Source organism: Gymnoscopelus braueri, assembly GCF_963280865.1.
Source record: "Gymnoscopelus braueri genome assembly, chromosome: 16".
Classification (NCBI taxonomy): domain Eukaryota; kingdom Metazoa; phylum Chordata; class Actinopteri; order Myctophiformes; family Myctophidae; genus Gymnoscopelus; species Gymnoscopelus braueri.
In genome coordinates this window covers 530,926-558,793 of record NC_137616.1, presented here as the reverse complement: position 1 = coordinate 558,793, position 27,868 = coordinate 530,926, and the positions used below count along the sequence as shown (strand labels likewise).

Genomic DNA, 27,868 nt, shown 5'->3' with positions numbered 1-27,868 from the left:
TCCTGCGGGTTGAGAGACCACTCCCCGTACCGAAGTTTGCCTCTAGACAGCAGGTCCGCTCCGCTGTTGAGGAGACCCGGCAAATGGCAGGCGCATAACGAGGCTAGACGCAATGTGCTCCATAGCGTCAGTTCGCGTGCCAAATTGTCCAAAACAACAGAGCCCAAGCCCCCTTGTTTATTGACATAGTACATCGTTGTGGTGTTATCCGTTCTAACCAGAACATGACATCCCACAATGCGGTCCTCGAACCGTCGGAGGGCGAGGAAGACCGCCAACAACTCCAAATAGTTGATGTGGTATACCTTCTGAGCAGAAGTCCACACCCCCCTGGCTGAGTAACCGTCGTGGACAGCTCCCCAACCTGAGAGGCTAGCGTCTGTGGTAATCACCTTTCGTGACACCACCTCGCCCATCCTGACTCCACCGGACAGGAAGGACGCCTGTGACCACGTTTGCAACGTCGTCACGCACCGGGGAGATATCACCACTTTACGAGACTTCATGGTGTGCGGTATCCTAAGCCTCCGCATCCACCTTTGAAAAGGTCTCATGTGGAATCTACCCAGCCGGATCAGGTGTATGGCCGAGGCCATGAGACCTGCAACCTGCATGCATGTCCTGTACGCGACTCTGCGCCCCACACGGAAAGAGCGCACACATGCCAGGAAACCGGCCAACCTGTCCTGAGACAGGCGCGCCACCATCGTGGATGAGTCCAAGGAAATCCCCACGAAGGTGGTCTGCTGGGATGGGATCAGAACACTCTTCTGAGTATTGATCGTAAACCCCAGGGACGTCAGGTGCGCAATGGCTACCTTTGTGTGCCGCGCCACCTTCTCCCTCGACCCCGCCGCCAGCAGCCAGTCATCTATGTACGTCGCCAGGCGGAGACCCTGCTGGCGTAGCGGGGCGATAGCCGCGTCCGTGCACTTCACGAAGTCCCGAGGGCTCAGTGACATGCCGAACGGGAGCACCGTGTATTCGTATATTTTGCCTTCAAAGCCAAAACGTAGGAACTTCCGGTGCGCGGGGTAGATAGGGACGTGAAAATAGGCATCCTTCAGATCTATACTCGTCCACCAATCCCCCTGACGTATCGATCGCAACAACTTGGCCGTTGTTAGCATTCAAAATTTGAAGGTCGTCAGAAACCTATTTAAACCTTTTAGGTTCAGAATAGGTCTCACGCCCCCCCCCCCCCTTTCTTTTGCACCAGGAAATATTCCGAATAGAAACCTAGCCGGCTCTGATTCGGAGATAATTCTCTGATAGCACCCTTGCTCAGCAGAGACACAACTTCCTCCCGTAGCGTCACAGCCGCCTGGCCTGACGCTCGGGAGAAAATAACCTCGTCCGTCAGGGGAGGTCTACAGGAAAATTGCAACCTATATCCTCTCGTAATGGTACGTAGTACCCAAGGATTTGGTCTGCAAGCTTCCCACTGCGCCAGGCAACGAGCCAGAGGGTTCGTGGGGCCGGAGGGGGTCAATGACGTCATCAGCTCCGAAGAGCGTTGCCTCGTTACCAAGGTAACCGGTGAAACTGCCGGCCCGACTGGAGTAACCAGTGGGAAGGCGTCCACGGGGGGCAGCAGCGGCCTCCTCCGTCCGTGTCTCAACGGACGCGAAGAACTCACCGCTTCGGAGGACGAGCTCGTTTCCATGGGAACCGGAGGCGTCGACACTCCTTTCGACGAGACAGCGGAACCCTTGCGCGGCTGAGGTTTTACCCGGAACGAAACTCCCGTCCCTCTCGGGGAGAGTTGAAGGGGTAACACCGGGTTCCGTCGGTCCGACAACTTCCGCCTCTTGACGACCGCCATCTTAGGGAGGTCAACTGGGGCGGGCCTCTTGTGCGGAGACGTTGTTGCTACACGGAACAAAACTTCCGTCCCACTCGGGAAGTTTTGACGGTACAACACCGGGGCTGACTGAAAAACGCATTTCCGCCCTCCCTCGTCCGCCATTTTAGGGCAGTTGAGGGAGGCCGCCATTTTGGCTCTCGACCGTCCTACAGATGAACTTTGCAGCCATCTGCCGGACGGAAGAGGGAACTGCAATGTCTCAGTTGGAAATGTTTTACTCACAGAAAGCCCCTGTTTCACATTGTGAAAACAACACTCTATAGACATTTGATTCATAGCAGAAAGAGGTACTACCTGCGATTGATTCATCATGTTCATGGCACGCACAGGAGTTGTCCCTGCAGTGTTCGGAATGCCGTCCAGGGTGCAAACCGAACACTGAGGGCTCATAGCATAACTTCGAGGACAGGGCACCCCACCGGGGTGCGATCCGCCTCTAACATTAGTATGAGAAGGAATGAGCATTTGTGGTTTCGGCAACAGGTTTATTCCACACACACAAAGCACATTACACACATTTGACTGAAAGGACAGCATGGCAATTAAATTGTCTTTTTTAGCGTCTCTTATAGTCTCTGTGTTCCCGCGGAGCCGCCCGTGGCCCTGTCCGTCGGGGCAAGAAGAGCGCCAGTGCCGGTCCCCAAGTGGGGAGCTGACCCCGCATAATACCGGCCAAGTGGCCGTGACGGGATCAGCCATAGACCGTCACTTACCCCTCCCTTTGCGACCAGCCCCGAGGTCCTTTCGGGGGGGTTTTACCGGAGGGGGGGTTTCGGAGTCCTTGCGCTTCCTCACGTCCCCCACGCCGAGGGAGCCGCAGGGACGTTCCCAGGAGTTGGTTCTGGCGGAGGACGACCTGGACGCTCCTCGCCTGCGTCCAGCGACGGCGGTGGCGAGGAGACCTGTGGTCGCCCCTCGCCTCTGCTGCTCCTCCGCCTGTGTCCTCCCGATCAGGTCCGTGCTGCTGTCGAAGAGGTTGTGGGCCTAGAGGGGAATTGCGAGAAGTCCTGTAGACACATCCGCCCCCGCAGTTGTGGCCAGGTCCAACCACTGGGCCCTCTCCAAGTCCGCGGTGAGGGCCATGGCTCGACCTGTCCACATCAGGCTCTGGCAGGTGCAGAGGATGGCTATCTGCACCAGCCTGTCCAGCTCCGTTGCATCCTCCACCCACTCTCTGTGGACCGCTGCCGCAGGCATCCCGTCCACCAGGGGTTTGGCCACCAGCTCTTTAAGCCTGACGGCGGCCGACCCCTGCAGCAACGACACCACGTTGAGCGCCTCCGCAGCCGAGCCCGAGGCCTTGTAGAGAGCGTTGAGGGCCGCGGTGCGATCTTGCCTGGCATGCTCGGCAAAGATGGGCCGATGTCCCGAGCCGATTCCCACCGAGCCTCTCCTCGCCTTCACGATTCTCGTGGCCAGAGCAGCGTCCATGGGGGGAAGGCCTACGACCCCCAGCCCCGGAGAGGATCTTGCCTACCAAGCCGCTCCGGTTCCCCCCTACCTCGCCGCCAGGAGTGGTGCAGGGCCGCACGGACTCCCACCGCCTCGGGCAGGAGTTTTGAGGCGACCTGCCGGGGAGCGAGGGGCGTCAGGCCCTGGAATCCTGGGATGGGGGCCCTGACTGAAGCCCTCGCCGCCTCCATCAGCTGCTCCAGGCCGCACCTGGATATAGCCCGTCTTAGCACCGCCGACACGGGCTCGAGAGGCTCCCTCACCAGGCTAGGAGCCATCACCCACGGTGCTGCCTCCTCTCGCGCTGACGTAGGCACAAGAGGCCCCGGACTGGACCTCGGGGCCTCCTGTGCCCGACGGGGGGAGGGTCCGGCCTCCACCTCGTTCTGTGAAGCCTCTCCTATCCCGAAGTCCTCCCCATCCGAGCCCCCCTCAGGCGTCGGAGTGTCGCCCCAGGCGAGGACGGAGAAGGAGGGGGAGGAGGGAGGCACGCAGTCCCCGGTTGGTGGCCCACTGGCCTCGGCTGGAGCTGCGTGGTCCGGCGTAGGCGACAAAGAAGCCTCTCCCCGGACTTTCCTCCTGGCTCCGCTGGATCGTGGCGCATCCTGCAGTAGGCCTGACTCGAGGCCCGTGCTTCCCACCGACGCCGTGTGGCCCATGGCGAGGCCAGCGTCGGTGTTAGCACTACCGGAGGCCGCCAGGCCCTGGGCCCTCCTGAGGCGGCACTCCAACTGGTGGACTGTGAAGTCGTCACAAGGTCTGCATGCGTCTTCGTCGCCTGCGTGGTGCAGGGCGAGCCACGCATGGTTGGGCCCCAGGCACAGGATGCACAGCCGATGGCGGTCGTCCGCTGCTACTGGTAGGCCGCAGCCCGTCAGACCGCAGACTCGAGGCGCCTCCATCTTCTTTTCCTCCAGTCACCACGAGGCAGGTAAACGCAGCTAGGCTAATCCAGCCTAGCTTCCGCCTATTAGCTTAACGCGGCCTGTAGTCTGGCTAGCGGCGTTAGCTAACTTCTTAGCTCGTGGAAAGACTGAGAGGACAGGAAAAGTAACGCGGAGCGTTTTAATCTAACAACGATAAACTGATTAGATAACGAAAACGCCCGTAGAGCGACACTGGGTGCCCTCGCTATGGGTTTTGTTGGGATTCGTTGAAGTTTATCGCGGTTGCTAGTCGTGTTGTCTTCAGGACTCGTGCGCATTCGCTGCTAGCAGAGTGAAGGAAGAGGACAAACCTGGTGACGCTGGGGGCTTTATAACCCAACCGGTTTCCGGTTTGCGTCACAGAACCCTGTCCAATCGAAGATTGTTTCCGGGAGCTCATGTGTTGTGCTCTGTGCAATCGCCAGAGGGCGATGATATCCCATAAGTAAGTTTCTTATGTAGAAACGAAAAGAACAACTTTAGTTACTAGTTACTTTGCAGATTTAAATTATTACATTATAAAACACGCATTAACCCCTTTAGCCCTATTTTATACATAGGCTGTTTGAAAATAGCCGATCGACAAGCTCACAGCTCTTGTGAGCTTCGGTGATATCTGTACTTTACATGAGTATTTGTATTGTTATGAATATTTATGACTTTCACTCCACTACATTTCAAACACAGATATAGTACATTTGACTCCACTACATCCTCTCCTCTCCTCTCCTCTCCTCTCCTCTCCTCTCCTCTCCTCTCCTCTCCTCTCCTAGCTCTGCTGGTAGCAGCCAGGATGCATGAGTTTCGTCGTACAGTGAAGGACGTCATAGGAGTGGTGAAGGTCTGCCATGCAACGCTCAGGAAGAGGTGAGAGAGAGAGAACACGCTAAACATACTGCTTTACATGTTTGTGTCGGTAGAGCTCTCTCCTTTGGACCACAAGGTCATGGGTTAACCCCATAGAGTTAAAAATAATAGAGAGGGCACCGGAAATCACCTCCCATCCACTTGCATTGAGTTTGTTCACCCAGCGCATGAGGCGAAATCACCCCTTCTTCCGGGTTGAAAAATGTGATGGGCGAGGCCTATTTGGGGCCACTGTGACACGTTTTGCGTCACCTAGGTGATGAGTTTTGCGTCACCTTGGTGCGCAGCCTCGTGTGCAAGCTTGTGCGCAAGCTTGTGAGTCGAGCCCATTGGTCGAAACCGTTCTCGCTCGTTCATGTACAGTGGCCCCAGCCGTTTTGAGTTGCAGTACCTATGAATGTCCAGCATGTCCAATGCGCTTCAATGCAAACACTGGGTTCTGGGGGCTTGGTTAACCAATTAACTCTTTGACTGCCCTTGACTCGATAACGCGTCAATTGCTACTTTGTCCAGTTGGCCGTCGACGCGTTAGACACGTTTTGGGTTTTCAGTGGTGTTACAATAGAGGGGATTTTTCCGCATCTTTTGGTGTCCTTGACTTGTCTGGGTCACATAGGGTTAACCAGAAATCACGTGATCAAACCAAAACAAATAAATAGCTCCCAGCAACACTGCTCTGATCGTTGGGAGTAGGTACGATTTGAGCAGAGACAGACAGACAGAGACGAGAGACAGAGAGAGAGATAGACAGAGAGACAGAGAGCGATAGTGTTAGTGTTTTAGAGTTAGTAGGGAAGGTTTAGTTAGATTTAGTTTATTGGCATTTATAGGGAAGGGAGTTGACAGAGAGAGAGGAGTGAGGGAAAGAGCAGATTTAGTTTATTATTGTTGTTTTAGAGTTGCTAGGGAAGGGAGATTTAGTTAGATTTAGTTTATTGGCATTTATAGGGAAGGGAGTTGACAGAGAGAGAGGAGTGAGGGAAAGAGCAGATTTAGTTTATTGTATTTGTATTGTGTGTACAAAAAAAAAACGTTTGCGTAATTCTATTGTATGTTTATAGTGAGTTGAGAGAAGGGCATTGAGAGTGAGGAGTGAGGTGAGTGAGTTTATTTAGTTTGTAGTTTATTTCAGTGTTAGTTTTAGTTAGTTTTATACAGCCATGCCAAGAAAGCCTAGGCTCAAACGGCCTCTCCCCGCGGCTGCTCCGCCGAGTAGCACACCGAGCGCCGCAGGATCTTTACGGCAGCGAACCCTGGAGGAGTCGATGCAGTATTGGGTCCAAAAAAAGGCCCTGCCGCAGACCGATTCCGAGCTCTCTGGTGAAGATGAACCTCGTGTCGAGGCTGGACCGGAGAGTGTCGGAACCGACACACCTCCACCACGTCGCAGTGCCCGAGTCACAACGGATCGGGACTTTCGAGAGCGTCGTGAGGTCGTGGAGTCCCCATTCAATTCTCAGAGCTCCACAGTCTCATTCTCAGACGACGTGGATTCCGCGGATGTGTGGGAACCCATGAGAGAGGAACGTCCTGTCCTTGACAGTGGTAAGAAGAACTATTCATTCATACTATTCTTTCATCTGCTTTATATATGGTTCATCGCTCAAACCCAACACGAACGGCGCGCGTCAAAGGCCCGCTGCGCAACTTGCAGCCTAGCCTCCAGATAAAATGACTGTGTGTGTGTATGGCCTGATAAAACATATAAAATGTATAAAAATCCTTTTGTCAAAGGCCCGCTGCGCAACTTGCAGCCTAGCCTCCAGATAAAATGACTGTGTGTGTGTGTGTATTGCCTGATAAAACATATAAAATGTATAAAAATCATTTGAAAATGGCAGATCTACAAGCTCACAACGCGTTGCTATAAAAATCATTTGAAAATGGCAGATCTACAAGCTCACAATGCATCGCTTGCAACGTTGTGAGCTTGTAGATCTGCTATCTTTTTTTATTACACCTCAAAGTTGGAGCACTCTGTGTGCGATCTGCTTTATATAATGTGTTCATCGCCAGCTCAAATTTGTGTTATGGATGTGCATGTCGTACTGTATAAAATGTATAAAAATCCTTCGAAAATATAGTACATTGGATGTCTTATGCTAAAGCAAGAACTTTAGCATAAGACATCCAATATATATATATATATAGCATGGCAAAAAGTATATGGTGGTAATGATGACATCTAGTGGCTATTATAAATCATAGCAAGCAACACCATGTCATTGGACAGTAAAAATGCTATTTTAGCACGGGTGATGGAGGCCAGGTGCCAACAGCCCCCCTCCCTGCATGTGCTTGAACTGTCTTAGATCAAAGCCCTGAACTGAAAACAAAGGTCATGTCATGTAAACAACAATGTTTAGATCTTCATGGGGTTCTGGGCCCCCCCCCCACCTGCATCTGCTTGAACTACAACAAAGGTCATGTCATGAAAACAGCAATGTTTACATCTTCATGAGGTTCTGTCAACAAGCATGTTCACTTACCTTTGATGTGTCATTTCACATCAAAGGGTGGTAACTTATGCATGGTAACTTATGTAGGCTACTGTATCTTTTGATGTGTGGCTTATTGTAAGTAGCTCTGGATAAGAGGAGCGTTGATTTGATTTTGTGTAAATCACAGACATTTACCAAACTTCCAAAATCTCACTGTTTTCAGATGACGAGGAGTTGCCTGGTGCCAGTGGGGCTGGGGGCGCTAAAGGTGGCTGTGCTGATGTGGGCAGCAGTAGTAGTGACGGTAAGAATCATTTTACCTTACCTTACATCATAAATTCATGGACCAGCCTGAGACATGCTGGGAGTGTAAATAACACTAAGATGATTTTGATCATATTTCCTAAACTATTTTCTATTTTACTACTGTGATTTTAGAAGAGGAGGGGGAGGAGGAGTTGGAGAAGGAGGAGTCTACCTTACCACCTGTTGGCAGATCCAAGAGAGGTAAGAAAAAAGTTCTTGTGCTGAATAGTTCAAACTGTGACTGTGACAGACAATAGTATCTTTTTATATTTATTGTGGAAGCAAGCTAAAAGGATGCTCTCTGGAGCAGAAATCTCTGTAGCCTTTTATTTTTCTCCTCAATGGTATCAGATATGTGAACCATAGTTGTTATCAAACTAATTATCCATCACTTACAGTACCACACAAATGAAAAAATATGTATTTTATAGTAATTATGTATTCTATAATTTACAGGTCGGCAACGGAGCAGAGGTGGAGCTTGTGGCAGGCCGGGGCGTAGCAGAGGTGCAGGACGTGGTAAAGGACGTGGGGGACCCAGTCTGGCTCCAGCTGCAGATGAGTGGAAGGAAACTGGGGACTGGTATCCAAGACACATCCCCTTCACTGCAGACCCTGGACCTTGCGGTGCTGCTGCTGCTCCCCAGTCTGAGGACGCAGTGGACTTCCTCGAGCTTTTCTTGTCTGAGGAGCTCCTCGAACAAATTGTCACTCAGACAAATTTGTATGCTGACCAGTGCATAGCAGCTATCGAGGAAATGCAGCGTTATGCTCGGGCTCGGGAGTGGCACCCTGTTGACGTCCCAGAACTAAAAACCTTCCTAGGGCTCCATTTTCTGACTGGCATCATTCGAAAGCCAGAGCTTTCGATGTACTGGTCGACTGAAGACCTCTACTCTACCCCCTTCTTCAACAAAACCATGAGTCGCAACAGGTTTCAAATTATCCAGCGTTTCCTTCATTTCAGTGACAATGCTACTCCTGTACCTGGCAAGGACAGGATGTTCAAAATCCGCCCAGTTTTGGATTATCTTGTCTCCAAATTTCGTGAAATGTACCAACCAAACAAAAACATTTGTATAGATGAAGGTACACTGCTGTTTCGTGGGAGGCTAAATTTCAAGGTGTACAATCCCATGAAACCTGTCAAATATGGCATAAAATCCTACATCCTGTGCGACTCTGAGACAGGATATTGTTTCAACATGAGGCCATACTGCGGTCGTGGAGAAGAACAGATTCGCCTGGTTGACACAGTGGTCGGTCTTCTGGATGGTTTAGCCGGTTATGGCCACAGATTATACATGGACAATTTCTACAACTCTGTAGGCATGTGTGACATACTGCTAAACCTCCAGACCCATGTCTGCGGTACACTGCGGCGGAACCGAGGCGAACCACCACTCATTCGAGAGCTCACTACTGCTGACCTGAAAGTTGGAGATATCATTACAAGGCACAACAACAAGGTGATGGTCTTGGGGTGGCGGGACAAGAACATTGTGAGAATGGTCTCCACTTTCCATGAAAACGAGATTGAGAACGTCACAGTATGGCAGAAAGGCCGGAAGGGTGAGCAGAGTCGGATAGTGGATAAATCGAAGCCCTCTTGTGTTGTCGCATACAACAAGTCCATGAACGGGGTGGATAGATTGGACCAGAGCATTGCGTACTACCCGTTTGTCAGAAAGTCCAACAAGTGGACAAACAAATTTGTAACCTATTTGTTTGAAATTTGTATGTACAATGCATTTATCATTTACAGGAACAAGCATCCACAGGGCGAATGCAAATGTCTTCTAGAGTTCATGAAATGTGTGATAAAGTCCTGGACCAGCCCAGCCCAGCCCCCCCAGAGAGCTGCTGGGGGTGAGCTAGAAGGGAGGAATGCCCCTCCACCTGCAGTGGCGCCTAGGGCAGAAAGGGCACCCTTCCACGACCCTCAGTCTAGGCTGGAGCCCGACTTGGCAGGCCATGTACTGGCAAAGTTGCCTCCCACCACCGGATGCGCGGGACCACGCAGGCGATGCAGGGTTTGCTCTATACCACCCAATCGGAGCGAGACGAGGTGGTACTGTAAAAAATGCAATGTGGCCTTGCACCCGGAGGAGTGTTATCAGAAGTACCACTCAGAGCCACAGTACATACCAACTGAAGATGGCTGTTCGACGCGTTGTGAGCTTGTAGATCGGCTATTTTCAAATAGCCAAGTGTATAGGGTTACTAAAGTTTTCAAATAATTTGTGGAGTAAAAGTGCAATGATTGTCTCTGAGATGTAGTGGAGTAGAAGTATTGAAAATTGAAAACGGTGAAGTAAAAAAGTTTTACGATTTTGTACCTGTACATGATGTAACAATAACCTGTCCTGTACACAAGATGCAATAAAGTACAACCTTGAACATCGAATAGTATTGTTTTTTATATGTATACTGGAATTATCCCTTTTCTAACTAAATGGTGATGCATAGTTTTTTACCTCTGGGTTTTGTGGACACTATTTTGTAGACTGTATATATTGTTTATATTCTGTTTCATGCCATTGATGTTGTGTGTGTGTGTGTGTGTGTGTGTGTGTGTGTGTGTGTGTGTGTGTGTGTGTGTGTGTGTGTGTGTGTGTGTGTGTGTGTGTGTGTGTGTGTGTGTGTGTGTGTGTGTGTGTGTATATATATATATATAGTATTTGTGACACAAACAGATATGCAATAGATTTAGTGCACTGAAAGATGCACTGGGCTGACACTTCACAACTGATCTTTGAATGTAAAACTCTGTAAAAAATTACTTTCTGAGGTGTTTTTTTTTTGTGTGTTTTTTTTTTATTAGTTTGAACTAAGGTTCACATATCTGATACCACGGAGGAGAAAAATAAAAGGCTACAGAGAGATTTCTGCTCCAGAGAGCATCTTTCACTGAAAGCCTGTTATCTCAGGTTTCCATTTGAAAAGGGCTGATTTTGCTGAAACCACACTATACTCAACTGCTGATAAGTAAGGAACCGCACATGCTAGAAACTCACTTTTTTTCCCGGGTAAAGTAGACAGCCACACCTCTCTTTTGAGATATTTGTGTAAGTTTAGTCAAAACACAACATGTTCTGTGAGTCTTCAAAGATGGGGAAAAATGCTCAGAATCTCTGGCACTGGGCTGACACTTTACTGAAAAACTCTAGCAGTCAAAGAGTTAAGACCGGGAATGCAGCTGTGTCATTTTAAGATGTCTTTGGCTATTCAAAAATAGCAGATATACAAGCTCGTAGCGCGGCACCGAGTGCCGCGCTACGAGCTTGTAGATCTATTATTTTTGAAAAATTGTGAACATTTTTTCAAATCTTTGAATATATAAATATTTTTAAGGCAAACATTTGTAACTCAAATCTTTGCTTCTGGGGATTCTACAAATGTCTTCTAAATCCTACAGTTTTTTGAAAAACGTATGTTTCTGTATCAGTGGTTCTCAAACGTATTCATGTCAAGGACCCCCAAAATGAATGTATTTGGCCGCCGACCCCAATCTCAAAATGCTTTGTTCCAGGGACCCCCCAGAAGCAAAGATTTGAGTTACAAATGTTCCCTTTAAAAATATATTCAAATATTTGCACTTAATGTTTTTTGATTTTTCCAAAATAGTAGATCTACAAGCTCATAGCACGGCACTCGGTGCCGCGCTATGAGCTTGTATATCTGCTATTTTTGAATAGCCCAAAGTATAAATATGGATAAAGTGGTTACACAGATGCGTTCCCGGTTTGAATGGGTATCAGTAGCATGGCTTGGATGCGGAAAGTGGTGCGGTAAGTACTGGGGGCTGATGGTAGGTGTGGCGCTCCACCTCAATGATCCATCTCCCATGGAGTCTAGCTCATCGCAACGGAGATAGACACTCCCGTGTTCTCGCCTGATGCTGACAATAAGCCTCTCTGACCTGCTTATACTGTAACCATGCCCTACACCATTGCTTCTCAAAGTGAGATAAGTTTAACCACTTATTGTATACACATATTGTAACACATATTGTATACTTTGGCTATTCAAAAATAGCAGATCTACAAGTTCTATGAGTGCCGCGCTATAGAGCTTGTAGATCTGCTATTTTTGAAAAATCCCTGGCACAAAATATTTTTGAGATGGGGAGGTCCGCAGCCAAATCCAAATCCAAAAATCATTTTGGGGGTCCTTGACATGAAAAAGTTTGAGAACCACTGCCCTACACCACTGGTCCTCAAACATGTTCATGGCAAGAACCCCCAAATGTATATTTTTGGCTGCGGACCCCCATCTGAAAAGATTATATTCCATTTTTTTCCAAATTCCTATAACCTCACTGACTACACTGTATCCACACTGTAATCTAAAAAGTAACACACATAGTAACACAGTGTAGTCAGGGCCGGATTAACCCTTCGTGGTGCCTGGTGCTACGACCCCTTTCGGTGCCCCCTGGGACCGATTTGTCAGCGGGGGGTGCGGCGCAGAAAATTGACGCTTCATCGGCGTGTTTCACCGTTCCAGCGCTCCTTCAGCAGCCGCTGCTTCTAAATTTCTGTGCTTTTCGGCGATAGTTCAGTCTTCTTTCACTTTCTTCCCGCTGTTTGGTGCCCCGCCAAGGTTGGTGCCCTGTGCTTCAGCACCTAAAGCCCTTCCGTTAATCCTGCACTGTATGTAGTCATGACAATTCCATTGTCTCTCCCCCCTCCAGGCTGACAGAGTTTGAGGACACACCCACCAGTCAGCTGACCATCGATGAGTTCATGCGTGTGGATCTGGAACAGGAATGTGACCCGCCCTCCTTCATAGCCAGCCAACAGAAAACCAAGATACTGCAGGTATACCTCCCTCCCTAATGGCTGAGTGTTATATGTCAGCGGTTTTCGACCTTTTGCTGGAATAGGGCCTACTTGAAAATATTCATCACAGAGGATACTGTTTTCTTCATTCAGACCAGTGGTGGAAAAAGTTCTCAAATGTTTTACTTAAGTAAAAGTATCAATACTGCAATATAGAAATACTCTGTTACAAGTAGAAGTCCAGAATTAAAAATGCACTTGAGTAAAAGTACGAAATTATTGGCATCAAAATGTACTTAAAGTACCAAAAGTAAAAGTACTCATTATGCTGTACTTTTATTATGCATAATGCAGTCCCATTTCAAGTTCTCAAATGTATAAAAATATACAAATAGCCGATCTACAAGCTCACAATGCGTCGCGATGCGACGCATTGTGAGCTTGTAGATCTGCTATTTTCAAATGGCCGAAATGTATTCACCTGTTTCCTAGGCTTTTCACTTCCTGTGTGTGTTCCACTTCCTGTCGATTTGATCCAATGAAATCCAATGAAACTGGTCAGATGACTAATGATATCCAATGACATCCGACAGGAAGTGGAAAACACACAGCCTAGGAAACAGGTGAATACAGGGTTTAAGTGGTTAATGTATGTTTTGTAATAATAATCAAATCTTCAAAGTAACTAGTAACTAAAGTTTTCAAATAATTGTAGTGGAGTAAAAGTACAATATTTGCCTCTGAGATGTAGTGGAGTAGAAGTAAAAGTATTGGAAATTGGAAATACTCAAGTAAAGTACAATTCCAAATTGTACTTAAGTACAGTACTTAAAGGGACATTTCGCCGATTTTGCAACTAGATCTTTTTTTAATGAAGTTTAGGACTCAAGAAACAAGATCCTGTTATTTTTTTGTGTATAATCTGTGTTTTTAGATATCTAGTAATCTTCGAAGATTTCGTGACGTTATTTACGTCACGAGATATTGGTCTCATTCCTTTCCGCACTACATGTTGTCTCGACGCATCTCAGTCAGCTCCAAAGACAGCCCCAAGGAGTGTCCGTAACACTTTGTTCAACCTTCTTTCCCCACTCGGCCACTCCCATTAGCTGCGGCCAGCGGGCAACCCCCCTTGCAGAGTGAGGCATTACTTTACCTGAGTTATCTTCTGATAGTTGTACTTGAATGTTGACATGAAATAATAATCCTGTTTAGTGTTTCATAAGCGCAAGCGTGAAAAACAAACAAAATACAGCGTGGAGTGGCGCACTGGTAAACAAACACCGTCGCAAAAGGCTAGGATCACGATACCAAGGATTCGACAGTGATGTCACTACTATGCGACACGGAAGTAGAACTGCATAAAGACACCAAGGATTTGTCAGTGTTGTGACATCACTAACGAATCCTTGGACATATATGTAACTAGATGAACGTGTGCGAGGTACACGTTCTTCAGCTCTTCTAACTTCCAGTGTTGCCAGATATTGTGAGAGAAATAAGCAACCAGGTCTATGAAAACAAGCCCAAAAGAAGATAACTAGGCCAAGAGCACTTTACCTAGACATGGGATATTATATATTTGAAAATTGCCGATCTACAAGCTCACAACGCTTCGTGACCCATTGTGAGCTTGTAGATCTGCTATTTACAAAAAAAATCTTAAGGGGGAAAAAGTGCAAAATGTGGAATATTTTTGACACATATTTGTTAGGGGCTCCCTGGCACAAATTATAATTTCAGATGGGGGTCTGTGGAAAAATACATGAACATGTTTGAGAACCACTGGTTTAAACAACAATCAAAACATTTGGAAACAAGCCCAAATATCAACTACATTTTAGAAAGAAGCCGCTTATAATAAGCAGACATGGCAACACTGGCATGCTGTCTGTATGTTGTTGTTGGAGATCACACCCACTTGCAACCTCCCCTCCCCACACTAGGAGGGGCAGTGCACCAAAGCATTATGGTCATTGTAGTAATGCAGCAGTCCAGTCAAACCCTAGTCAAACACACAGATTTCATTATTTTTCTGGCCATAGGGTGCAAATTTTAAATTGTGCTACTGTTATCTACTACAAATACTATTACCATTGAGTGATTGCAGTTTCTTCCAGGGGTGAAATGCTCCTTTAAGTAAATGTACAGACCAAAAAAAAAAATACTTCATGTCACTGCCTTCACCGTGCGAGGTGAGACTGCTATAAAGAAAAACATCAACAAGATCTACAAGCTCACAATGCGACACGTGAGCTTGTAGATCGGCTATGTGTTGGCAAAGAGATTCGGTATAGACGTAAAAAAAACAGTCCAAGTAAAGAGCCAACTCAAGTCAAGTTTAGAGGCTTTAAGGATTTAAAAATGTTACGCTTACAAGAAGAGTCCCTCTCTGCTGTCATGGGGTACTTTGTTTTAAAGGTTGAACTATGGAGATACAAGGTGTCTGCAGCAATGGTATAATCTCCTGCGTCTAGAACATACATGGGCAACTCGCGGCCACATGCCACATGCAGCCCCCACCTTCACTAAAGGCAGGTACACGTTGCAGGACATTTGGTCCGATTTTGCTGTCGGCGACTTTTTTTGGCGCTCGCCGACGAAACCTCCCGATCTGACGCGGATCGGCCTTTGATCAGCGAGCTAATGCTCACTGTGTGTGAAAGGCTCCGCGAGACGATCCGGCCGCGATATCCGCTCTGCGACGGCTTCCCGACCATTTTCAGATAACTACCCTGTTAGATATTCAGCTCTGTCCCAGACAGAAGATCGGACAGTATCATACAGTATGAAACGGTCTGCGAGGAGATCCACGCTACAGCCAATGAGAGCACATTACAGCCACCGTGGCTAGGGGAGCGTCGCTGGATCTGACCACAACAAACAGTCCCTACCGCAATATTACCGTCCAGTCCTGTATTAAGTTAACATTATAAAACAAAATGAGAGAGTGAGCGAGCCTGGTGGGCTGTTTATTTTAAAGGAATTGTACAGAGAGAGAGAGAGAGACAGAGAGCGAGCTCTGTGTGTGTGTGTGTGTGTGTGTGTGTGTGTGTCTTTGGGTGGATCCACACACGGACGTCTAGCGTCCGTAAGACGGACGGAAGTCCCATACACTCCCATGTTATCGCGACCGTTCTTCCGGTTTTAAACTTAACATGGGAGTGTATGGGACTTCCGTCCGTCTTACGGACGCTAGACGTCCGTGTGTGGATCCACCCTTTGAGTGCAGCAGCATGCGTGTGACACAGCGTTGCCAGATGTTGCGAGAGAAATAAGCAACCAGGTCTATGAAAACAAGCCCAAGAAAAGGCCACTTGAGCACTTTAAACCTATTTACAAATACATTGGATATTTTAAAATAGACGATCTACAAGCTCACAACGCGTCGCAGCTATTTTCAAAGAAAAATCTTGTGGAATATTTTCCAAATCCACACAAATCTTGTATGGGGGTCTATGATGGCACAACATATTTTCAGAAGGGGGAGGTCTGCGCCTCTGCGGACAAATATTAATTTGGGGGTCCTTGCCATGAAAATGTTTGAGAACAACTGGTTCAAACAACATTAGGAAACAAGGCCAAAAAAGCAACTGCACTTTCAAGCAACTTTACAGAAAAACAATCCCAAAGTCGCTTATAATAAGCGGACATGGCAACTATGTCACTGACTGATTCAGCGCACTTGATGTGAGAGAGAGAGAGAGAGAGAGAGAGAGAGAGAGAGAGAGAGAGAGAGAGAGAGAGAGAGAGAGAGAGAGAGAGAGAGAGAGAGAGAGAGAGAGAGAGAGAGAGAGAGAGAGAGAGAGAGAGAGAGAGAGAGAGAGAGAGAGAGAGAGAGAGAGAGAGAAAAATGAATTGGAATAAACACAAATGTATGTTTTGGGTCTGACTCTGGAGATAGCATCCTAGTGAACTATCCTACAGTGTGTAATCCCTGGTCGGGGATCAATCTATAGTGTGAAAACCACAACGATATATGACAGCCGATTTCAAGAAATTAACTCCTGCAGTGTGTAATGCTTAACGATCAGATGACCCCCCGACCACTTTAAAGTCCTACAGTCTGTACCTGCCCTTAATGCCTGCAGGTTAATATCGGAATACTGATTTATTATTTCAGATATATATTTCAGCTGTTACAATTCCAAACGTGCAAACATGACCCGCTTTAATTACTTCAGTCTATATTAGTAGCTCAATGACTATTATTAAAATTCTAATGTCTTTTTTATTTCGAATGTATTTGTATTTAAGTTCATAAAGTTAAATACAAATAAAAATGTTACTTTTCAGGATTCCAATTCAAAAACATAAAAAAAAACAAATCAGAATTCCAATGCATTAATCGAAAAAATAGCAGATCTACAAGCTCAAAACGTGTCGCACTGCGACGCGTTTTGAGCTTGTAGATCTGCTATTTTTGCTACTATACTTTGTGTGGCATAGAATGGCCCGACAGTATATGCAATGTGGCCCACTGGAGTGAGTGTGGAAATATAGTGGCCCTCTACTTCATTAAAGTTGCCCACCCCTGATCTAGAACATGTATTACATCTGTATGACTGTCTTGTATCATCTTCTGCAGTTGGAACATGAACTGGTCAAGAAGCTGGATCAAGTTCAAGGTCAGATGAACAGAATTATTATTATTACACGTTCACTATGGTTAATGTGTTGATGGGTAAAGACAACATTGATAGATATCACAGACATGGTTACAAATGTAGAAACTGACATTACATGGATCTGTTCTCTAGGTCAGAGGTCTTCAACAGGGGGTCCACGACCCCTAGGGGGTCCGCGGAGGTACTGCAGGGGGTCCGCGAAATTGTTGTTGATTAAACAAACAAAAAAATTAAAACAAAAAAAATGTTTTGTTTTATGTCAATTTGTCTTTAAACATAACATGACATATTTCAATAGCTTAGTATTGAATGCACAATAACATGGTATGTTTTTACATATTTTGTAGAGAAACACTTACTGGGATAGCCCTGAAACACGGCTGTCATACCATGACAGTCATGGCGCTACTTGTTCCTGTTTTTTGAAAATTTTACATTTACAACCAGCACATCTATATAAACGTTCAGATTTCAAATATAAAGTGCTCCCCCCCCGGCCACGGATGTTACAAGTTAAAGTGCACGGGTCTAAGTACCTGTATCCTCCGTATTGTTAAATAAAAACCTTTTTAATCCGATCGCCGGCCATTTTCTCCAAATCTTCTCCATATGCTTTCAAATACACGCCCTTATCGGTTGGGAGGTGTATTGCACCCTGATTCATTACTAAAAAATACATTAAATATCGGATATCGGATTAATTTTATTTTATTGAACAATACGGAAGATACGGGTACTTAGACCTGTGAGCTTTAACTTGTAACATCCGTGGCTGGGGGGTCAGCACTTTATATTTGAAATCTGAATGTTTATGTAGATGTACTTGTTGTAAATGTAACATTTTCAAAAAACAGGAACAAGTAGCGCCATGACTCTTGTGACAGACGAGCGTCATGTGAACCATGGCTACTACTGGGACAACCTGTGCGTAGGAGCAGGAAACCATTTTTTCATGTTTATACATAAATATACGATATATGTGGTAGCCCCCCCTACCCCACCAGTTTGGGGGTCCCTGGCCTGAAAAGGTTGAAGACCCCTGCTCTAGGTGACAACCAGGGCTGAGCGATTTGGCCACAACAACACTAGAACAACGTTTTTCTAGCTTCGTAGATTTGTTTGACAGCACTATCATATCAGTGTTGTGTACATTTATGTTTTATTGTTTGTTTACACATGATCTTTTCTATTAATATGTTGGGTTCATGTTAATGTGTATTTTCAGATATTTAACCACATAAAAACCCTCAATACTTAGTAAACTTGTCTGTTGTCTTTATAAAAAAATTTTCTTTTTCCTCTACACAAAACCTCTTTGCCAAAAATAGCTGATCTACAAGCTCACAGCACACGCTTGTAGATCGCCTATTTTCGGCTAATGTTCCCCTCAGAATAGGGATGCTATGACTAGGGTTCAAAAAAAATCCTATCACACAAAGATTTGGCAGCCCCCCTGTAGTCACTCCGAGGACCATTTTGACGTTTTTTTTTGTCAATTTTTGACCCCTCCCCCCTTCATGCAATTAATTGCAGCCTCTGTAAATTGGAAGTACTGTAGTCTATACTGCGATTTTGATCATTTTTTTCAAATAATTGTTCAGCCATAGTGGGAACAGCTCAGAGAAGAGACAGACCTGCTTATCAAAATGCATTTACATTAAACCAGCATTGTATTTGTGTCTTTTTAGGGGAGATAACATCGTACAAAGAGGAGATAGAAACGGAACTGGAGAACAGCCGACCCAAACTCAGAGGGATTTATGCTGCCTTCGCCAAGGAAATAGGTCTGGACTAAACCTCTAACAGACTTATTTACACACCTAAACCCTAACACTACTGCCTTGTGTGCATACATAAACCCTAACCAGTAACACTGCTGGCTTATGTACATACATAAACCCTAACCAGTAACACTACTGCCTTAGCTAAGGCAGTGATCAGGTTCAAGGTTCCCCAAATGGTATGCATTATAGGCCACAGACCCCCCATAACTCTGAGAATTAAATATGAGATGCAGGATAAGGCAGAGGTATTTTTGGAGGTATGGTCCCCCATTTTGAACTTTATGGAAGAGAGTAATTGATTCAGACCGGTTCCAAGATCTTTATTTAGGCTGCCTTGTCATGATGAAGTAAGTGACACTGACATCCCACTCTCATTTGTGCACACGCATACAGGGGACACCGCAGATCTTTGGCCTGTCTCACTGTTCAGATGTGGGAGGATTGGGGTGGCGGGGTGCCCTATGGCTTCTGTTGGTTCCACCGTGGGGTGACGTTGCCCCGTTCCATAGCACTGGGCATAAGACTGTCCTCCCTCATCGGGGTGATGGGATACGTGCTAGGGATTTTGCTGCGTCCCCCCCTCCCCCATTTCTGAAGCTTTACCACTTCATAACTACCTTCTTATTTTTTACTTTTTGTTTTACTGTTTTTGTTTTTGTCTTATGCGTATGATTTTCTGTATGTACACTGTTTTGTATGTAGGTCTGAGTCTGTTGTAGTCTTGTCTAAATGTAAACTGAAAAATCGCAAAAATAAATGATTATAAAAAAGAAAACGCACGTCCCGGGACCATCATTCTTCCTAATCTATTTTTCTAGTTTTCTGTGTTTTCATCATTGTATTTTTCTTGTTTTCTGTCAGACCCTGAGGACGAGGACGCCCTCTCAGTGACCTCTGAAACCTTGGAGCTGGAGGGTGAGGAGGCGGAGCTACAGGCCGCCGCCCATCACCTGACCCAAGACTTCCTGTGTCACGTCCTGCAGGACCAAGAGGACGGACGGACGGTCTTCTCTGTAGGGATGACTCATTGTACTCAAATATGTTTTACTTAAGTAAAAGTATCGATGCTGCACTATAGAAATACTCAGTTACAAGTTAAAGTCCGGAATTCAAAATGTACTTGAGTTAAAGTACAAAAGTATTGGCATCAAAATGTACTTAAAGTACCAAAAGTAAAAGTACTCATTATGCAGAATGTCCCGTTTCAAGTTTTCAAATGTATAAAAAGAATTTCAAAATAGCAGATCTACAAGCTTACAATGTGTCGCGATGCGACGCATTGTGAGCTTGCAGATCGGCTATTTTCAAATGGCCGAAATGTATATAGGGCTGAAGTGGGGTGGAGTAGAAGTGAAAGTACAGAAAATTGAAAATATTCCAGTAAAGTAAAAATACCTCAAAATTGTACTTAAGTACAGTACTTGAGTAAATATACTTTGTTACTTTACACCACTGCAATTAACTGTATAAAAATAGAACCCTAAACATTTGTATTTATACACTTTTTTTTATATAAGTGTCAACTGCTTATCCAAGAAGAAACCAGTCTTTCCTATGGGGCGGCCATAGCTGAGTGGTTAGTGAGCCCGCCTAGGGAGCCAGAGGCCCTGGTTGCCCCAGGTTTGATTCCAGGCCAGGCCAGCATATGTGTCGATGAAATGAAATTTGTCCCTGAGCAAGACTCTTAACCCCTAATTGCTCACAGGTTCTCATTGGAAACAAGACCGCAAGGACTTTCATGAACGACCTGTTCATGAAAAAAAATCAGTGGTATAGACGCATTTCCAGACAACGTCATACTGATAAGAACCAGTATGCGCACGCAGGTCGGGGCCAAAAGAACCCGACCTCTCATTAGATGCAATGTAAAAGTGTCGTGGTCACAGCCTCATGTGTAAAAATGCATCCCATCAAACTTTCAGATGCTGTTTTCCTCCCAGTGTGGAAGAAGAAGGTTTAGGATGGATGTTTACTGTGATCTCTGCTTCTTGAAATATATATCTTGGTTTATGTTGTGTCAACTTGTGTGTAAACAATTATAGCGATTCTCAAAGCAGTTGACCCCAAACCCCGCCTCCAGTCGCAGAGGAAGCGCTCTATGATCACGGCACCAGAGCCTGCTTGATCACGCAGCTGTATCCCCTCAAACCTAATTTATACTCCGCCGTGCGAAGGTGTTGCGCGCAGAGAACGGCAGAGAATAGCAGACCTCCAAGCTCACAACGGTCGCGTCCGCGGCGCGTTGTGATCTTGTATGTCAGCTGTTTTCGGCGCGCAATACCGTTGCGGGGTGAAGTATATATGTCTCGCCAGGAGCGTCTCACCAGCCAACACAGAGGAGGTTGAATGAACTGAAACCAGTGCTCCCCAGAATGCTCCCCAAAACAACAGGTTTGGGGATCTGATCTGTGGAATAGATGACATGAATCAGGCACCTGCGCGTGCAGTCGGAATGTTGGTAAACAAGAAGTCCGTCTATTAGGCACACAGCAATCTAGAAACCCATCGCCAAATGAAAAGGAAAAACAGCGCCCTCTGCTGTTTTTGACTATCTCACTTGGCTCTGGGAGGAAGTCGACGTAGCACCAGTGCGCAAGGAAACCGGGGTTTTGGTCTGCCTTCACCCTTTCACTTCCGGTGGTGCGACTATGTTTTCATTCCCACTAACAATATTTCTACACGGAACACTAACACCACTTCTCCCAGAGAACATGGATCGTTTTGGTTATAAGCCCACTTGTTTCTACGATGAAAGAGCAAGTTAAAATGTGAATATGTTTCCATGGTTTTGTCTGCTCCGAGGACGCTATTGTTAAATGAGTTTTGGTTTGTTTCTAGTGGGGAAGGATCGGCGGACACGTAAATCCCGCCCACTACATTTGATTGGGTAAAGCGCGGCCTGCTTCCTGATCTGAAGGCACGCCCACTTGTAGGCCAGTGCGTACGCGATATGACGAACCCCCCCGACAGATTCAAACGCAGAGCAGAATCTGTTCTTGAGAGATTAGGCACACAGCAACACACTTCAGTTATGCAGTCAGTCAGTCAGTCATCTCATTGTCTTACTACCTGTTTCCTGTTCCGTGTCCACCAGGAAGAGCAGGGCAAACAGACGGGACAAGAAGGACAAGACGCTGTACAACAGAAGACCCTCCCCGCCCTCCCACCTCCCCCTCCCCCCCTTCCACTGGCCTCCATACTGGGAAAACTGCCTCTCCAGCTCCCGATACAACTGACTCCAGACAGCGATGCTGGTAAGACACAGTCAGTGGTGGGAAAAAGTACTCACATTATTTACTCAAGTAAAAGTAGCAATACCACCATGTACTGTAGAAATACTCTGTTACAAGTAAAAGTCCAGTATTCAAAATGTGCTTGAGTAAAAGTACAAAAGTATTGACATCAAAATATACTTAAAGTACCAACAGTAAAAGTACTCATTATGCAGAATATCCCATTTAAATTTTTCAAAATCTATAAGAATCTTTTGAAAATAGCCGATCTACAAGCTCACAACGCGGCGCAGTTACTAAAACTGCGACACTAGTTACTAAACATAATGTATGTTTAGTAACTAGTAACTAAAGTTTTCAAATAATTGTAAACAGCTAGGCACTAGCGAGGGAAATGTGCGTCGCATGTAAACATGTTTATTTGATTGCTGGGAATCAGAATTTAGAATTCAACCAAGCCTTGTTATAGGATCTAACAGTATGAGATATGCAAGGGATAATGCATGGGGAGGTGGTCATTAGTGAAATTTGAAGCCCGACAGGGTGATTATGCACCGAGGTGCATAACCACCCTGAAGGGCTTTAAATTTCAATAATGACCACCTCCCCATGCATTATCCCGCTTATTACACGGCTACTTAATAAATACATAAATAAATTTACCCAAAAGTTACAACAAAACTAAGTATTTCCTTGCTTACAGCAATGAAAGTATTCCATAAGTATTGGGCTGGGCGGACAAGTTCGCCTCGGAAAACAAATGACAGTATTCCACAAGGTAACCGGAAAACTCGCCCCAAAACACACTCGCCCCCCATTGTATATACCTCGGATTTGCCTGTAATACCGCCGGATTTGCCCCGAGGCGACTGTGTTTTGGGGCGAGCGTTTTGGTATTCCCCCGCCGTTGTTGTGCCACGATAAACAAGGAAGTGCAGTGGATCAAATAGAATCACTTTTCGGTTATTGCATCGACTATTTCTCACTTCAAATGTTTTCAAAAACATTCTTGAGAGCAACGTTTAGTTGTAAATGACATTGGTTGTTTGTTTACATGGCTGTCATGTTGGATAAAGCATAAAACCAAGCAGCGCAGGTTGGCACGAGCAGGTGCTCTGAGTCTCTGATTACACAGCGGTCCGTTATAGAGCTCATCGGTCATTATCCAGAAATAATGACCGATGACTGACCAATCAGAATCGAGCATTCAACCAAGCCGTGTAATAAGATACAATATTTAAATATGTTTCTTTTTACCTCAGGTTGTTAACACATCGGGTGCCAAACACGGTCTGAACCGTGTTTGCGCAGAGTAGCGGTCCGGTGCCGAACACGGTCCAGACCGTGAAATATGTCTTTTTGTTTTTTTCGTTTTTCTCCACACGGGCGGGGCTAGAGCAGCTCTGGGAGTAGGATAGTAAGGATAGGCCAGATAGATCACCGGAAAAAAAAACATGGCTGCCATCCACTTCCTGTCTATTTCCTTCTTTAAAACACCTATATCTCCGAATCTGTTTCCGGTGGGGAAAACCGGTCATGCGCGATGCGCGATCCCCCCCCATTGTAACTCGCGAGTGAAATGTTATCGTTCCAGGCTGTAGCCAGGGTCATCGCGCAACATGAATGGATGTTTTTTTTTACATGGATTTGCTCCTCGTGGAGTCTAGAGCTTTAAACAGCAAAGCGCAGTCAATGGGGAGAATGCTGGCACCCAACGTAAGTTGTTATGAAAAAATGCTGGCACCTGATGTGTTAAGAGTAAAACCAAGTTTAACGATATGGAAGTATGAATGACAAAATGACACACAATGAACAGAAACTGTCCAGGTTTCAATCAACAGAAACTACAGCATATAGCACTGTTCATTCATGCATGTAGGGCTGATTGACTGTCAATCAACCCAATTGATTACTGCTGCTGTTGAGATGACTGAAGCACTGGAGCGCCGCCCTGTGGCAACACATCACACTGCATAGCAGTACCTTCACTTGACTGCATCCCGCGGCAAACACAGCTACAAGCTCACATTTGCAGCCCATTCTAAGCTTTTAGGCCCGCTTTTGTAGGGGAGGCCATAGCTGAGTGGTTAGTGAGCCCGCCTGGGGAGTCGGAGTCCCTGGTTGTCCCAGGTACGATTCCAGGTCAGGCCAGTAACATGTCGATGTGTGTCTCCGAGCAAGACTCTTAACCCTAATTGCTCCCCGAGCGAATGGCTGCTCACTGCATTGTTATAGGATGGGTAAAATGCAGAGGACAAATTTCACGTATGTGCACATATACTGAGACAAATAAATCCCCAGGGCGTGGGGTGTATGTTATTTATTATCTATATTTCTATTGTTGGTCTTGCAATGAAATATAAATCAGGCAAAAAGGAGCACTTCACCCAGTTTCAAACCTTATCTTCATAACTCGTCCTCAATAATTAAGCAATATTACACGAGAGGGTGTGCTTTACCGTCATTATTAGCACGCCTGTGATGCGGTCAGGAACGAGGCGCAGCCGAGTTCCGCCGCGATCACAGAAGTGCTAATAATGTAAGGTAAAGCACACCCTCGAGTGTAATATTGCGATTATACAACAGTTACCAACAAAACACATCCAAATGTATTCATATTGTGGGGCAATTCATAATAAAAATGTTTCGCTTATCCGTTTCCCTGTAAAGAGAAGAGTTTATTTGACTGAGACAAAATAGTCCCTGTAAGTTACAGCGCAGCACTCTGTCTCTCTGACTCTCGTCTCATCAACACAGCTGATTCCAGTAGGCTATATGCTCCGTCGTACGATCGTGTTACGTGGCCAAAATAACTGATCTACAAGCTCACAACGCGTCAAGATGGCGATGCGTTGTGAACTTGTAGATCGGCTATTTTTGCCGTGCGATACCTTCGTATGATAAAGTATAACATACACTGGACTGTTAACGAAATGGGAGTAATTTTACTTTAACACAGGAGGATATTTATACAGTATGGATGTTACCATTGAAATAAAGCACACTTTTTTCCAGTTATTCCTTTTATTATAGGATTTTAGGCGATTTAGTGTGCTCTCTTCTAACCATTGATCAACCGTAAGTCCACCAAATAAGTCAAAATTAACAACATAGTCCATTTTGCGTAGCTGTTTGTTTTCCTACGGTGGGACAGCGTGACTTCACAGCGCAGCTGTGCGCTATATGGTCTAATCAGGTGCGGACTGCAGTGCGGAGTGATTTATTAAATGTGATTAGGCCCGTGCTATGATGCTGGTTTGAAGCACGGCTAGAAAGCTATTTCAGCCAATCAGATTGCTTGGTCGGAACTACCTGTTGTATAATGCTCATTATACGATGGCTCCATTTCTGTCTACTTCTGTCTCATTGGTGGGCTGTGGACGGTTCAGAAACCTGCCTACCAGTGACATCATCGGTAGGCAGGTTTTCTCAAACAAGATTTCAAACTTGTTTTATTATTATTATTATTTATTAGTGCAAGAATAATGGCTTCTATTTCAGCATGCTAACTTTCCAGGAAGAGAATCATGGTTTTCGTGTGTGTGCGTGTGTGCGTGTGTGTGTGTGTGTGTGTGTGTGTGTGTGTGTGTGTGTGTGTGTGTGTAGATGACAGATCAGAGAGTGGAGAGCTGGACCTGGATGGAATTGATGACCAGGAAATTGATAAGGTCAGTTTATTGATTAGGGAAGCTTATTGATAAGGTCATTATATCAATCAGATAGTTTTATTAGTTGATTGATGTTTTTTTGTCTTTTGTTGACTTCAGTACATCCTGAACGACAGAGAGGTGGAGAATAAAACAGCTCTTTGGATGAAACAAAATGAAGAATATCTGAGAGAACAGAGAGGTGAGTTATTATGATTATTATGATTATTAGTGTGGTTGCCCTGACAGGGCAACCAGACTATAGTAATCTTCACACTTTATTATTCCTCTTCTAGATAAACAATATTTTCAACCGCATCACAGCCCACAGTTTATTTTTCCCAATTTAGTGCCATATGTCAAAATGACCGGCTTCACCGGGAATCGTGTGCTTGTATTTTGCTAAGAGATTGGTTGCATAGTTTTATTGATATTGATTTATTAGTGCATTAAATTTCCCCATCCACTTTAATGAAAAAGTGAAAAAACTCAAATTCAAGTATTTTTTTCTCAGAAACCGTAAGAGCTAGAGTTACCAGATTTGGAGGGGAGGTTCATAATTTAGTCCGAAATTATTGAAAAAATAATTACACGAATCGGCCACATGGTGGCGCTATAAGAGCCCACTTTACGTTTTGGCCTATAACTCTTGAACCGTAGGTCGTAAAATAAAAATGTCTTTTCCCCTGGATTCCTTGGGTCACGACGCATCTCCCCATATAGGCCACCCCATTTGCGTCAGGATCGATTTTCCGCCATTTTGAATTTTCTTCAAAACACACTTTTAGCTCCTCCTCCCATATATTTTGTCCAAATCTAACAAAAATCGGTACACATGATCTCTGGACCCATGCGATAAACATATCCAAACGGCATTTTGATAGTCCTTACCGTTCGTCCGTAATTGGCTTCCGAAGTTAGTGGGAGGGGCCCGTTTTATCAAAAATGCCAAAAATCACAAACAAAACGTCCAATCGATCCCAAATTTTAATCACATGTCGAGGGTGGTTTACTCAACAAATCCCCAAAATAATTTCCACTTTGATCCATAGGGGGCGCCACAAATGCTCAGAATGTAACCGTTTGATGCAAAAACCTTATTTTGGGGGGATCAATCCTCTCAAAATGAAACGCAAGTGATCTAAGGAGTTACGTGACAATGTAATTGGCACAGCCTCCGACGGTATTCCTCCCAGCGTATTCCTCGAGTCCCGGCGACAGCGACCCGCGACTAGCGTCGGTGCAACCACACTCTGCAATTGCCCTGAATTGCGACGCGTCTAGTTATGATTATTATGATTATTATTATTATTATTTCTACACACCATTATGGGAACAAGAAGAAACTGTACTGTACACATCAACTAATACTGCTGTACTATATTGCATATCTGTCTGTCTGTCTGTCTGTCTGTCTGTCTGTCTGTCTGTCTGTCTGTCTGTCTGTCTGTGTGTGTGTGTGTGTGTGTGTGTGTGTGTGTGTGTGTGTGTGTGTGTGTGTGTGTGTGTGTGTGTGTGTGTGTGTGTGTGTGTGTGTGTGTGTGTTGCAGAGAAAGAACAGAGGATCAATAAAGAGAAGGAGCAGGGGACGTATAAAGAGAAGGTAATTAAACATACTTTGACTTGTCACAAAGGCCCATTCACACTTTATTTCATCCTTTATTTACCCAGGTGCACTAAGCTAAGCTAGAGTGCTTATTTTCAACGACGCCATGCTCACAGACAGTTTTTCCCACACATTGTCCCATTCACGCACAAAGCTTTGTTAAGCTTTCTCAGATGCGAGATGTTTGGTAAAAACAATTTGCCTCCATGAAATATCAACAGCTACATATAATTATAGACAGCACGCATTTCTCACCCTCTTTCCTCTAAACTGCAGCACTGATGGTGGTTTATTTGCATTTTGTAGTGAGTGACTGACTCGTTTTAC

At 45.6% G+C, this 27,868-nt stretch overlaps 2 protein-coding genes across 4 annotated transcripts in view; both read left to right on the top strand.

Moving 5' to 3' along the window:
* Window positions 1-27,868, top strand: part of brf1b (BRF1 general transcription factor IIIB subunit b) — a 95,186-nt gene that overhangs the window by 52,615 nt on the left and 14,703 nt on the right. For all 3 annotated transcript variants that reach the window (XM_080452296.1, XM_080452298.1, XM_080452297.1), the window contains 9 exons: window positions 5,019-5,112; window positions 12,556-12,682; window positions 17,232-17,271; window positions 18,960-19,055; window positions 19,917-20,068; window positions 22,150-22,309; window positions 25,895-25,956; window positions 26,056-26,137; window positions 27,486-27,538. In XM_080452296.1, coding sequence (XP_080308422.1) covers window positions 5,019-5,112; window positions 12,556-12,682; window positions 17,232-17,271; window positions 18,960-19,055; window positions 19,917-20,068; window positions 22,150-22,309; window positions 25,895-25,956; window positions 26,056-26,137; window positions 27,486-27,538 — 866 coding nt within the window. The remainder of the gene's footprint in view (window positions 1-5,018; window positions 5,113-12,555; window positions 12,683-17,231; window positions 17,272-18,959; window positions 19,056-19,916; window positions 20,069-22,149; window positions 22,310-25,894; window positions 25,957-26,055; window positions 26,138-27,485; window positions 27,539-27,868) is intronic.
* LOC308103729 (piggyBac transposable element-derived protein 4-like) lies at window positions 6,273-10,258 on the top strand (the record flags this gene model as incomplete). The annotated part of the gene is made up of 5 exons (XM_080453864.1): window positions 6,273-6,657; window positions 7,777-7,857; window positions 7,992-8,060; window positions 8,316-9,999; window positions 10,237-10,258. The coding sequence occupies 5 exons, from the start codon at window positions 6,273-6,275 to the stop codon at window positions 10,256-10,258; spliced, it is 2,241 nt and encodes a 746-aa protein (XP_080309990.1).